Here is a 14,348-nt window from a genome sequence, read left to right as displayed (position 1 = left end):
ATGTTTCCTTAAGTAGTAGGGCATGGAAATGGAACAGAGCAAACTAAAAGAGAGATAGAGACTTAATTTTGTTTGACAAAAGAATGGAAAGGTGTTCTGGTAAGATTTCCTCATGGCATTCTGCAAAATCTCTAAACAGACTTTTTGGTTCTTCCATCTTGCAAACCCTGTACTGGAAATATAAAGAATATAAAAGCAATAAAACAACAGAGAAGCAGAACTTAACTAAAAATGTTCTTGCCTCTATCTATCTATCTATCTATCTATCTATCTATCTATCTATCTATCTATCTATCTCTCTATCTCTCTATCTCTCTATCTCTCTATCTCTCTATCTCTCTATCTCTCTCTCTCTCTCTCTCTCTCTCTCTCCAGATTTCTGCAAGGAGGACACATGACCTTGTCTGCAAGTATATACAAATGGCCCATGGATAACATGCTTCCTAAAATAACTGACCTATATGGATGGAGGTAGCTTAAGAAAGCACTGCAGAAATGTTCCATTAGAAGGGTAGAAGAAGGACAGAAAATGTCCTCAAGCATTGATTGACTGCTGTTACCTGTGCAAAACTGCAGGAGAAGAGAAGCATTGGGAAATACAGAGAAAGGAGGAACAAGACAGAATTATTTTATATCTTCATCTATTCAGTGTTGATATATGGTGATGAGTTGAGTGGTCCCTAGAGCAAAAGGCATCCACTGCAAGACAATTACAATTGATTAGATGCCCCATTAGTGATTAAATCTCCCGGTGCTCACTCTCTTGGCATGCAAAAAGCAGTCTTGGAAGTCAAATACTGCAAGAGAAAAATATTGTCTGCTGCTTGCATTTTTTCTGCAGAAAAAAGGAAAAGAGATGGGAGGCTCTCATCCTGACCCTCTGTATTTTATTTGCACAGCTGTATCCCCCTCTATATCATGAACAGATCCTTAGTCAGATGTCCATGTCCATGCTGTTATAATGCTTAAACCTGAGCCCCATATGAAGTGGGACTGATACTCTGTTAACTTGATGTTTCTCCTCTTTTCATTTCTAGAACTTCCTTTCTCCTTTCTGTGAGGTCACGTCCTTCTCTCACTTACAAAGAGGCATGCTGCACATAGATGTCCTGCCTAAGCAGACTTGCAAAAACAGAAACTAGCTTTACAGTTTTTTGTAGATAAGTTTAGGGACTTTGATAGATTTCCTGAATCAACAGATGAAAATGTAGTTACTTTGATCATCTAGAGTAGTTACACTGTACATTGGGCCCTCTGGCTCTGTGGGCTGCATTTTTCACTGAGTGTGGATTGTTGTGTCCCATATCCTTAAATGGCTGGGACACATCATCATAGGTGGTCACTTGTGGCCAAGTTAGGTTGTCTTTTTCAATGAGGACATAGATTTTCAGAGAGAAGGCAGTCAAAGCAAGAGTTTGCTTGATGTATCTTCCTCTTAACACATTTCTTCCTTTTGACCTCTATTTGTGCCTCTTCAAAATCCATAGTCCTATTGGTAACAAGGGAGCTCTAGTTAGAATGATCTTGCATGGAAAGTAAAGTAACTGCTTTGGGAGAAGGTGACTGGGCATTCGGACAATATTGCCAGTTCAGTGAAGTTGATGGTGGAGGGTCATTATTTCAATAGTGGTGGTCTCTGCTTCTTCCAGAACACTGATATTTGTCCATCTACCTTCCCAAGAGAGTTGCAAGATTTTCCAGAGGCAATTCTGATGGAAGTTTTCTAGAGCTTGAGAGTAAAGCTTGTAGATGGTCCATGATTCGCTATCATACAACATAATTGGAAGAACAATAACTTTATAAGCAAGCATCTTGTTCAAAAATCCCTATGAATGTCCCAATCCTCAAACACTCTGCTTCATTTAAAAAATGCTCCACTTGCGGAACACAAATGGTGTTTTGACATTGGTGTCGAATTTAGTGGAGAGGTGCTGCCTAGATAGCAGAAATGGCCAACATTTTTCTAGCATTGCACCATTAAGCTTTATTCTTGGCGTTGCAGAAGGATTCATTAGTGTGTGCCAGTACAGCACTTTCATTATCTCGATCTTCAGTGAGAGGCCAAAGTTTTCATATGCTTCTGCAAAGGTGGTTAAAGTGGCTTGTAGGTCTTCCTCTGAATGAGCATAGACTACATTATCATTAACATATTGGCATTCTAGAACAGAAGTTCTTGTGACCTTGTTTTTGGCTTTCAGTCTGTGGAGGTTAAAGAGCTTGCTATCTGTCCACAGACAAATTAAAGTGTATGTGTTCATTCCATACCATTTAATAATATGAGGTGTAGTTATCTCTATATTTTTGTATGTGTGCAGGGTCCTAGATTCAAATCCCTGTCACTACACCCTACTAACACTTTCTTACACTTTGCTTACAATGTGCCTCAAGCTGCTGGGGCATTGGGATGACTCCTAGAATCATAGAACCATAGATAGGAAGAGATCACATGGGCCATCTAGTCCAACCCCCTGCCATGCAGGAAAAGCATAATCAAAGTACCCCTTAAGGGTGGCCATCAAGCCTCTGTTTAAAAGTCCACAAGGAAGGAACTTCCACCACACTCCGAGGCAGAGAGTTCCACTGTTGAACAGCTCTTACAGCCAGGAAGTTCTTCCTAATGTTCAAGTGGAATCTCCTTTCCTGTTACAGTATTTGAACACATTGCTCCGAGTTCTAGTCAGGAAACTTGAGGACTTGCAGTGCTATGTATCTCCTTTCCTTCTTTCTGTATTAAACATTGTCTGACTACATAGATGTAGCAGGCAATACCTTTTTCTTGCAGCTCTTTAGCCAAAATACTTGGGGCAAGAAATGTTCTGCATTTTGGATTTTTCCAAATTTTGGAATACTGGGTTGGGTTTTCATGAAAATGGCATGAAATGGGTCCTCTGGAAACCCTGCAAGAAGCACATTTTTGTGTATGAAACACAATGTATGTACCAGGGCCATAGCCAGAAAAAAAATCGGGGGTGGGGGGGGGGTTGAATTTTTTTTTTTAGCTAATCATGAAGAGTAGTTCCATAACACAAAATAATTTAGAAATCAGGCTTCATTGATAAACTTCAGTGGACACTCATGGGGATTTGGTTAACCAATTAAAATTCATAAGTAAACCATCAGAAAATGAAGATTTCACTAATCTCCACTACCTATATGGATGATTTTCAAGTATTTGGGGTTTTAGGATTCCAGGTAAGGGATTTTTAGCCTGTAATTCTGTGGTGTGAAAGAGACAAAGTCCTGCTTGAACATAAAGATCTGTCTCTTTGAAATCTGGCTTCAGCACAGTTTGTTGACTTGCCATCTTCACTTTCAAGGCTCAGGCCGGTTTGATAGTTCTAACAGAAAAAAGTCCTGACCTGCTTTCTCCTCAATTGCAATTGTATAGCTTCTGCTTAATACCATATTACCATCTGGAATCCAATTGTAAGCAAAGCAATGTTTGACATTATATAACCTGAATTGGTTTATACAAGGAGATGGGGCTATAAGATATTCTTAAGCCTTTTTAAATTGGAATAAATCCAGTGAGAGAAATCTGTTCATATTTTGTAGTCCTGTTAAATTTGTGGAGAGGGAAGCTCAAGCACTGTTTTAAAAAAGCAGCACCCCAAAACTATGGCTGCTTATGTGGATATCTTAGGAATCATGCCATATAGGTGTAGGGAAAATTGTGATTGAAATACATACAATTTGCTCTGTTTGGTTTTCGTTTTAATTCTATATGTATGTGTATCTTTATATATATTTCTCCATTCTTTTTTAATGTTTGTGCCTTGCCTTCATTTTCGTTGCGACTATTACAGTTTTTCTGTCAAACATTTTTTTAAACAACAAGTAATACCCAAAAACCTGGACACATGACCAAGCAACATCAGAATTTGGCAAAGATGGCAAAAAAAAAAAAAAAAAAAGACTGTGGAAGAACATATAAATTAAGGGAGGTTATTCTTGAGACTACTGGGAAGGGCAAGATTTCACCTTCTTTATTCCTCCCAGGCTTAAAAAGTGAGATGAAAAAAGATTACTTAGGACTGTCCCTGTTAAATCAAGAGTAGCACTTGCACTGAATGTGGGCCATAGTCCTTACCTAACACAACAGGGAAGTTGTTAGTGCTGCTATATTTGGGGGCTCTGGAGAACTTGAAAATATATATATATATTTTCAAGTTCTCCAGAGCCCCCAAATATAGCAGCACTAACAACTTCACTGTTGTGTTATACACACACACACACACACACACTCTTTAACCAAGAGCTTTAATGAAGGAAAATTTACTCAAGGCTACATTCTAAAGACCCAATGCTTCCCAAACACCCAATAGCAAACCTGGTCTCAAACAACAGGAAAGGAGATTCCACCTGAACATTAGGAAGAGCTTCCTAACTGTGAGAGCTGTTCAGCAGTGGAACTCTCTGCCCCGGAGTGTGGTGGAGGCTCCTTCTTTGGAGGCTTTTAAATAGATGCTGGATGGCCATCTGTCGGGAGTGCTTTGAATGCAATTTTCTTGCTTCTTGGCAGGGGATTGGACTGGATGGCCCACGAGATCTCTTCCAACTCTATGATTCTATGACCTCATCACAAATGGCTAAAATCGGTGTCATGCACCGGTTTAGTCCAGGTCACCCACAGAGCCTACCGCCTCCTATCAAACAATGTCAGTGGGGCTCCGTGGGTGAAGTAGGGTGGAGCCACACATGCTGCCTCCACGGCAACACGGGAGGCTCTCCGCATTGCCTTTAGAATCAACGAGGGAAGGCTGCATGCTCCACACTTCTTCCCATGGAATCAATGACATCTGCAATGGGGCAATGTGGGGCGCTGGGTTCCCCAGGCCCCCTGACGATGTAAAACAACTCTGGCGGCCATGTGACAAGGTAGTTGGTCCAGGGATGGATAGTGCTGCAGTCTGCTTTTCCTTGTATGGCAACATCCTATGAAATCCTGGAGATTGTAATTTTGGGATGCATTAGAATTTTTTGGCTGAGAATTCTACATGTCTGCAGGCCATGCTAAGAAACTTGGCTATAATCAATAAATAGATGTACTACAAATATTACAAATACAAGGCAAGTGTTCCACAGTTATGACAGAAACACTAAGAAAACCTTTCTGGAGCAACCAGTTACACCTCTATAAGGGATGACGCCTGAAGAAAATGTTTAGTCTCTTATCTTACTGTACAGGCAAGCATAGGTGGAGAGAGGCGGCTTCTGATGATGAAATATTCTTGGTATTTTATTGGAGTTGTGTTGAGTACTTGCTAAGGAAACCACGTTTTTACCCCTAAACCTTCCTCATTCCTTTTAGTGAGTCATCTGCTGGAGGCAATGAAATGAGACCTCTGCAGTTTCTGAAGAAAACCTATCAAATATGGTTGGTTTGAAACATGCTTAATTGAGGGGGAAATCTTTGAACAGATCTTCTTTTAACAGAAATAAATTGCACTGAATGTAATAGGACTTACTCTCAAATATGGGTATGCACTATGCAGGATTATTGTGGCCCTAATACACATTTATTGTAAAGGCAAAACACATAAGGAAATTTACAATTTTGTATAGAAGAACCACTCCAAAAGTCCACAACCACTTAGCATGAGGCTTACATGAGTAAGTAGACCTTACCCAGTCTACTTTTACAACCTCTCCGTTTTAATCCATGTTTTTATTAGTTCTTGTCATTTTTTATTGGCTAATGTTTAAATTTTTATAATTGTGCATGTCTTTTGTCTATTGTTGTGTTTTATATTGCTATTGTTTTTATTCGGGCTTGACCCCATGTAAGACGCCCTGAGTCCCCTTTGGGGAGATAGAGGCGGGGTATAAAAATAAAGTTGTTGTTGTTGTTATTATTATTATTATTATTATTATTATTATTATTATTATTATTATTCAAAGCAGAACTGTTTAGTGCTCCGGAAAATGTCATCAGTAGTAGAGTTTACTGACATCATTAAATTATGGGATTTATATATATTGCATTAATATTTCAATGATATTTGATGAAGAACGAAATGAGCTTTGGGAATATATGCAAATTTCATCTATGTTTTTATCTCACATTCTGTGGAGAAAACACATAATTACATATATTTCTAATTCAATTAGTACTCCTGTGGAATGACACGTCCTTTGGCATTGGCAGCATCTGAACTTTGAGAGCTATAATTTTAAAAATAGCTGAGGCAAGAAAGTCCTTCTGAACAATTTCAGGGAATGTCAAAACACACACACACAAAGTGAATTTTAATTTAGTTTGGAATGGGATCAAAAGATGCTTGCACATGCAGTATGCGTGTAGTTCCACATGCTGAAGTCATAAGAAACAGGTTCAGATAAGAGATGGTAGCCATGCATTTTGCACTGCCAATGGAATATCTATCCTCCCAAACACTGCCACAGTTACAGATGGGTAATCTCTTCTGAACTGGACCAGTTTCCATATGAACAAGGGGAAAAAGATTAGCCCCCAAACCACAACTGTAAACAGAATGCAGCATATTACAGATAATAGTGTTGGTCTCTGTATCCTTGTGTAGCATCTGTTTCTATATGGTATCATCTCCTTTGCCATGGTAAGAGATAATCTGCTAGTTGGGTGAATGAGCAGCCTCATGAAATATGTGAATTTGGTATGTGATATTTTAAAACTGCAGGGGTAAGTGGTCACTTGGCTCTCAGAATTTAAATCTTATAATATTTTTGACAACATAAAGTGGAAAAATTGCTCATGATCTGAACAACACTTGCTTATTTTTTTAAGCATGAGCTTTCATAAATGAAAATCCACTTCTCTGAATGCAGTGAAGTCAAATGATTTCATGAGAGCTCATGCTAACATAAATAATTCCCAAACATGATGCTTGCTTCCTTCATTTCTTCCCATGCTTTCTCCAACACAGCTATCTCCTTGGCTGTTTTTGACAACCTAATCTTATAAAATAGTGAAGAGTAGAGACATCACATTGGCAACAAAGGTCTGCATAGTTAAAGCAATAGTATTCCCCATAGTCACCTGTGGATGCAAGACCTGGACCATAAAGAAGGCAGAGCGAAGGAAGATAGACACTTTTGAAATGTGGTGTTGGAGTAAAATTCTGAGAGTGCCTTGGACCGCAAGAAGATCAAGCCAGTCCATCCTCCACTGAAGAATATTAGAGGCAAAGATGAAGTACTTTGGCCACATCATGAGAAGACAGCAAAGGTTGGAGAAGACAATGATGCCAGGGAAAATGGAAGGAAAAAGGAAGAGGGGCCGACAAAGGGCAAGATGGATGCATGGTATCCTTGAAGGGACTGGCGTGGGGTGGTCTATGCGGTCAAGGAGAGTCGGAAGCGACTGAATGAATAATCAACAAAAATCTTATAAATAACAATGTTCATTCATCCATCCATCCATCCATCCATTCATCCATGTATTCATTTATATCCCATTTTCCCATCAAGAGATCCAGATTAAATCAAGATTAATATAGAATTCACAGCAGTTAGTGCCTCTAAATATAGCAAGTCTTGTTCTGTAATAAATACGTGTAGAAAAGACAATGTTATGCCTCCCATTGTTTGACTTATGTGCTTTAATATTGGTTCCAGCTTATGATGATCCTTTCACAGGATTTTCTTGGCAAGATTTACGTTTCACTGTCTGTTTGTCATTGCCTTCCTTTGAGTTTAAGACTTAACCAATGTCTCCCAATGGGTTTCTATAGCCAGGTAATTGAATTCTAGCCTCTGAGAGTCCTTGTCCAATACTCAAGTGTCTACTTTACACTGACTCTTTCTTTTGTATGCATGCATTTATAAAATTTGGCTCTGAAGATGCCAGCCACAGATGCAGGTGAAACGTCAGGAGAAAACACTTCTTCAACACAGACATACAGCCCGGAAATCACACAACACCCCAAAATTTGTAATGTTCTGTATACTTTGTTATATATTTTTATTTCTTTCATAGTTCTTCCCTATTGGCCTCTTGGGCATTTTTATCTGTTTTAGTGTTGTACTTCAGATATTCAATTCAAATTGTTCACTGAAAATAAAAGCCAGAGCAAAAAACTGTGGCTGATGCCAGGTCATCAAAATATTGTTCTATATTAAAATAAAAATACCATGATCTCCAAGAACATTTCAACTGTTCAGAGATCTCCGAAATCTAAACATCAATGCACATCATCATATACACATCGCTTGAGCAAAAGGTCTTGGGTTGCCATCTACTGGTAGCAAATTGAAATGATGCAGCAATTTATTTTTCAATCTGGTGATTAAATTGGTGATTGGAACCCCGATGGCACAGTGGGTTAAACCGTTGTGCCGGCAGGACTGCTGACTTGAAGGTTGGGTTGCTGACCTGAAGGTTGTAGGTTAAATCTAACCCAGGAAGAGCGTGGATGAGCTCCCTCTATCAGCTCTAGCTCCATGCAGGGACATGAGAGAAGCCTCCCACAGTATGATTGTGTGGGCCCCTCTTTGGGTGTAAGGATTCTTCACATGTGGAGAGGCATGGATAGAGAACTCTTTCCAATAAAGAGAAAGGATGGATGTTCATCAGATGAACTATAAAGCGGTGCATTGTTCTATTATTATTTGAGGTTGTCCTTATGAACTCTTCTCCATCCTGTGTAAATGTGTTTCTGTGAATGCTCTAAACTCTTGGATGCCAAGCAAATGAACAAGCAAGCAAGCAAACTGTTACGTTAGCATTAAAATGCCTACAACCGAGTGACAAAATCTGACTTGGAGTTACTGTAATGTATTTTAGTTCAGACAACCAGTATCCTGCATAGCTCTTGATAAGTCTAGCAGGCTACCAAAATATATCAAATGTAAATAGTTGTGAAATGCATCACGTGGACCCTTTTTCTGTTTTGCTTGGTAACGGCTTTAAAATTCTAGGAGTTATGGCCAATTTTAAACATTTAAAACATATGTAATAATAAATTCAAGACATCCTTAATTCTTTTTCTCACATGCATTGTTGTATGCAGACTAGTCTTCTGTGTTCTTTAATACTAAAAACCAAATGTGTATAATTGCAAATGGAACAATGGAGACAGGAGGAAATGATATTCTGTTGTCATAAATTGGTAGAAATTTCTCATTTCCCACTCCCTTTCCTCTGGGTCAGCTGAAACTGTGACCTGGTTTAACAGCCCTTTGAAGCACCATTGTGTGATGATATGATAGAGCTAAATTCACTTGCAGAAGTGGACCTTGGCTGTGATCTACCAGCCTTGTACACTATATAGGATCAGAAGAGAATTAAGATAAAACTTCATGTTTGTGTATTTGATTGAAACTCCCAAAAAAGATTAGTGGAGATGGAAAACAAAATCCTGAATCGTATTGTTAGAGACTTGCTGGAGTAGACTCATTGAATAATAAGAAATATTTCCGTTAACTCATCATAGATTCAATGAACCTACTAAAGATTATTCAGTATAATTAAGGCTCTCTCCATTTGTGAGAAAGTCAAATGTGTTTATGGCAAAAATATCAAGGCAGATGATTTAATTTAATTTATTTGATTTTTGTTTGAAAGGTCAATATATCTTAATTCATTTTTTGAACTTTTTACAATTTTGTGATTAGGAGATTTTAGGTATTATATGTTTAAAAAAGCAATAGCCAGTATTGTTTCTCAGTTTTTGGTCTTCCAGATTAGAATCCCAAGCCAGCATGGCTAGTGGACAGAGATTCTGAGAATCACTTATTTACTCTACATTTTAGAGAAATAACAGGATAAAAATAGAGATAAGAGTAACACATATTTGAAAAGTAAGGGGAAAGAATGCTGTTGAAAATTAACCTGACCATTAAAAAAAGAAGCTGTTGAAGTGTTGTTGGAGAAACTTTAAGAAATAAAGTTTCTGTTAAAGTTACCTAACTGCTTTCATGTCAAGTATGTAATAGTAAAATAAACAATGTAAATAGCATTCACACTTTTAAAAGAATACTTGGTTTAATTTAGATTTTATCTGTTGTTGATACTGCAACTAATGAGGTGTTCAGATTGAATGGATAAGTTTCTTAAGGGTGTAAATGAATTCATAATTGTTTCCTCTGTACAATGCATTTAAACACAGAATGGGTGGTATCTAAGAGCATGTTATTTATAGAGTTTTGTGAAGTAGCATCTCAGTTTCTTCTTGGCACGTCCTTTTTCATTGTTCATTTGATTGTCCTCTGTGACTCTGCCTAAACTCTGGGATTATATAATCTGCACTCTACAAATTGTTTTGCAAACCATAGGGAGCTGCTTACAGCACTGATGAAAATGAAAATGAATTGGACTTACCCTCTCCTAGCTATATGCACCACCATAATTTTTATCATAGTCTGGGCTTTCCAGACAGGAGGAAGGAAATCCATGGTTTGTAAGAGTCTTCCCCAGGACCTTGGATTAGAGGAGAAAACTCAGGATATGCACAGCCTGATATTTGATGATTTATCTCCAGCAGAGATGATTCAAGTGAATAGGTACTTACAACAAAACCTAGCTGTGCTGCTGGTTGATCCTTCTGAAGCAAAGCCATCTGACAACTGCATTTATTCTATCACTCTTCAGCTTCCTCCAAAAGCAGAGGTTCTGGAATTTCTGGACCATCAAGGGAGAAGACCTGCCCGAGAAGCACTAGTTGTAGTTTATTTTGGAAATCAGAACGATCCAAACATCACCGAGTTTTTGGTGGGTCCTCTTCCAAACCCAACATACCACCGTGATATCACAGTGGAGAAATATGGTGGAAAGCTACCTTATTTCAGAAGGTTTATGTTAAATAATGAGATTAAAGAATGGAATACATTCTTGAAGAAGGAATATCAGAAAGCTCCAAACTTTATGCACAAGGTATTTGATTACAATAGAAATAATTTTATGTATTTTCATGCAATGCCTCCAGGGTTCGAATCAGGAGATCGTCTTATCTGGATTTTTCATTTTCAAAATGTGTCTGGCTTTCCTCTGCATCCAGTTGGATTTGAAGTCCTACTGGATGTGAGTAGCCTAAACATTTCTGACTGGAGAGTGAAAAAAGTTTTCTATAATGGACAATACTTTGAGGACATGGAGGATATTGAGAGACAATTCAATGAAGGCTATGTAAAAGTGGCCAAAGTTGAAAAGTCTCCTCCTGATGGAGGATATTCATCATTAAAGCAGAGGGTGCCCCCTAAGGGACCGGGTCCCCTGCACTATGAACCTCGTGGTCCACGCTACAGCATTACGAATAACCAAGTCAACTTCATGTCCTGGAGTTTTTCCTTTGGAACAGATGTATTATATGGGCCTCGTGTCTTTGACATCAGGTTTCAGGGTGAGAGGATAGTCTATGAACTAAGCCTGCAAGATGCACTTGCTGTCTATGGCTCCAACAGTCCAGGGCTAATGCGGAACAGATATATGGACCTAAGTTATGGCTTGGGAAGTAACATCCATACACTCACCCCTGGTGTGGATTGTCCTTACTTAGCTACTTATTTGGATAGACACTATTTTGTTGATACATCATCACCTGTCACCAGAGAAGCCTCAATCTGCATATCTGAGCAGAATGCTGAAGTGCCTATACGACGCCATTATAACATGGCCCAATCTCCATTTTATGGAGGTTTGGTAGATTCAGCTGTTGTTTTCAGGTCCATAACTTCATACGTTAACTATGATTATATATGGGACTTTATTTTTCACCAAAATGGAGCTGTTAGTGTCAGGTCCTATGCCAGTGGATACATTCAATCATCTTTCTTCTTTGGGAATGCTTCAGAATTTGGCAACAGAGTTCAAGAGTGGGTGCTGGGAACAATTCACACTCACAGCTTTCAGTTCAAAGTGGATATGGATGTTGGTGGTAAGTTACTATCAATTACAGCAGTTTTTCCTAAATGTAGCATATTTATTTCTCTATTGGTAGCACCAGATACAGTACACTGGCAAAACTACTTCTCACTGTTTCTTCACTCAGAACACTCTATGAAATTTATGGCATCACCATATTATGGCATCATTTATTGACAGTTGACTTGAAGGCACATATACACACAAAGTGGTAAAATACTTTTTTGGTGGTGGTCTGATTATGCTGTGTTCCCAAATGTGAAAGGAGAGTTCCTTCTCTTTGATTAGTTGAGGATTTTTGATGATAAACTTTAAACAGATAATAGTTGTTTCCTAGAGACCTTTAGGGCAGGGCTTTCTACCTCCTGCTGAATTATCCAGTCAGGTCAGAAGCGACTTGCAGTTTCTCACGTTGCTCCTGAAACAAACAAAAAAGTTCAGTCAGGCTATCAAAATAGCTATCATACTGCTTGAGGGAAGAGTCATGGAAGGGTGGACATCTCCTTTTGTTATTATAGAATAGAATCATAGAGTTTGGAGAGATCAAAAGGACCATGTAGTCCAACCCCCTGCCATGCAGTAACAAGCAAAGCACTACTGATATATGGTCATCCAACCACTACTTTAAACCTCCAGAGAAGGAGACTCCACCACACTCTGAGGCAGCATATTCTGCTGTCAAACAGCTCTTTCCACTAGAAAGTTCTTCTTAACATTGAGGCGGAATATCATTTCCTGCAATTTGAATATTTCAACCTGTATCCCAGGATGCAGAACAGCAGAAAACAAGCTTGCCCCACTTTCAACATGATTCCTAAATATGGCTATCATGTCCCCTCTCAGCCTTCTTTATTCCAGGCTAAACAGAGCCAGCTTCCTAAGTCATTTCACATAGGGCTTGGCTTCTCTGGACATAATCTAGCTTGTCAATATCCTTCTTGAATTGCAGTGTTGAATACTGGACACAATATTCAAGGTGAGATCTGATCAAAGAAGAATAGAGTGGGAGTGTTACTTTACTCACCTAGACACTATACTCCTATTGATGCAGCTTAGAATTGTATTAGCTTTTTTAGCTGCTGCATCACACTGTTGACACATGTTTCATTTGTGGTCTACTAAGATGCCTAGATCTTTTTCACATGTACTGTTTTTCAGCCAGGTGTCCACCATCCTATATCTGTGCATTTCATTTTTATTGCCTAAGTGTAGTACCTTACAATCCTCCCTGTTTTCTGTTTTCCATTCCACCATCTTTAGCAAGTCATTTTACAAGCTTCTTTGACAGAATCATAGGAGACCTTGTCAAAGACCTTTCTAAAATCAAAATATTCTATATATAATGACAAAATAATAATAAAACTATATTTGTATTCCGCCCTATCTCCCCAAGGAGACTCAGGGAGGATTCCAACATACAACGACAAACATTCAATGCCTTCATAAAATCTGACATAACATTCCAGGAAACCCCCACATATGAAAATAGCAATTACAAACTAACATCAAATTAAAACTAAGATCAATTAATTAAACCTAGCATCAATAAATTAAGCCAACATAGTCAGAAAGAAATTATATAATGATATAAAATCTGAACAAACGTCCATATTAATTTACAGAAGCCAAATGGAATTCACAAGGTTGTGTGGGTTAGCTCTGTAGCCTATGGTGGTAAATTGGGCTGATATAGACTAGCAGAGCCCAGATGCAAAATAGTACTCAACCAGGGCCCTGTAGTGGTCACTCATTGTCTAATCCTCCTGCTCTCCATATGCTAGTGAGCAGAAGTCAGTCTTCAGTTGTTTTTTGAAGGAGAGGAGGGAGGGGGCCAGCTTTATTTCTTTAGGAAGGGAGTTCCAGAGAAGGTCTTCTCCCTTGTTCCCACCAGCCGAACTTGGGATAGTGGTGGGACCGAGAGCAGGGCCTCCTCCGCTGACCACAGTGCCCGGGCTGGTTTGTAAGAGGAGATGTGATTGGTCAAGTAGCCTGGACCCAAGCTATTTAAGGCTTTAAAGGTAATGACCAGAACTTTGTATTTAGCCTGGAAGCAGACTGACAGCCAGTGGAGCTGCTGCAACATGGGAGAGGAACTCTCCCTGTACGGAGCCCCTGTTAGCAATTCTGCTTCCAATCTCTGAACCAGTTGAAGCTTCCGAACTATTTTCAAATCCACAAGATTCTCTTCATCTACCAATCTTGCAACTCTATAAAAGCAATAAGATTAATTTGGTACAACTTGTTTCTGAGAAACCCATGTTGACTTTTGTGAGTATGCCATTTCTTTCGAATTGCCTACAGATGGATATGCTCCAGAATCTTTCTTGGTATTGACGTCAGGCTGACTGAGTGGTAATTGTTTATGTCTTCTCCCCACTCTCACTGTAAAGATGAGGACAACATTTCCCTTCTTCCAGTCTGCTGGAAGTTTTGCTTTTTTCCAGGAACTGTCAAAGATGATTGCCAGTTGTTCTGAAATTAGTTTTGGCATTTATTTTAATACCCTTGG

General features: G+C 38.9%; 2 protein-coding genes across 2 annotated transcripts in view; both read left to right on the top strand.

The window, feature by feature from the left end:
- Positions 1-14,348, top strand: part of plch1 (phospholipase C eta 1) — a 218,679-nt gene that overhangs the window by 169,325 nt on the left and 35,006 nt on the right. The window lies entirely within an intron of this gene.
- On the top strand, positions 9,019-12,016 carry LOC134297286 (primary amine oxidase, lung isozyme-like). Its single transcript, XM_062974334.1, has one exon. The coding sequence runs from the start codon at positions 10,274-10,276 to the stop codon at positions 12,014-12,016; it is 1,743 nt and encodes a 580-aa protein (XP_062830404.1). The 5' UTR covers positions 9,019-10,273.

This window comes from Anolis carolinensis, chromosome 3, assembly GCF_035594765.1.
Source record: "Anolis carolinensis isolate JA03-04 chromosome 3, rAnoCar3.1.pri, whole genome shotgun sequence".
Classification (NCBI taxonomy): Eukaryota; Metazoa; Chordata; class Lepidosauria; order Squamata; family Dactyloidae; genus Anolis; species Anolis carolinensis.
The sequence above is the reverse complement of the archived record's forward strand: the minus strand, read 5'-3'. Positions and strand labels throughout refer to the sequence as shown.

Coding starts and splice junctions, on each gene's coding strand:
- LOC134297286 (XM_062974334.1), top strand. CDS start 10,274: ATGAAAATGAAAATGAATTGGACTTACCCTCTCCTAGCTATATGCACC.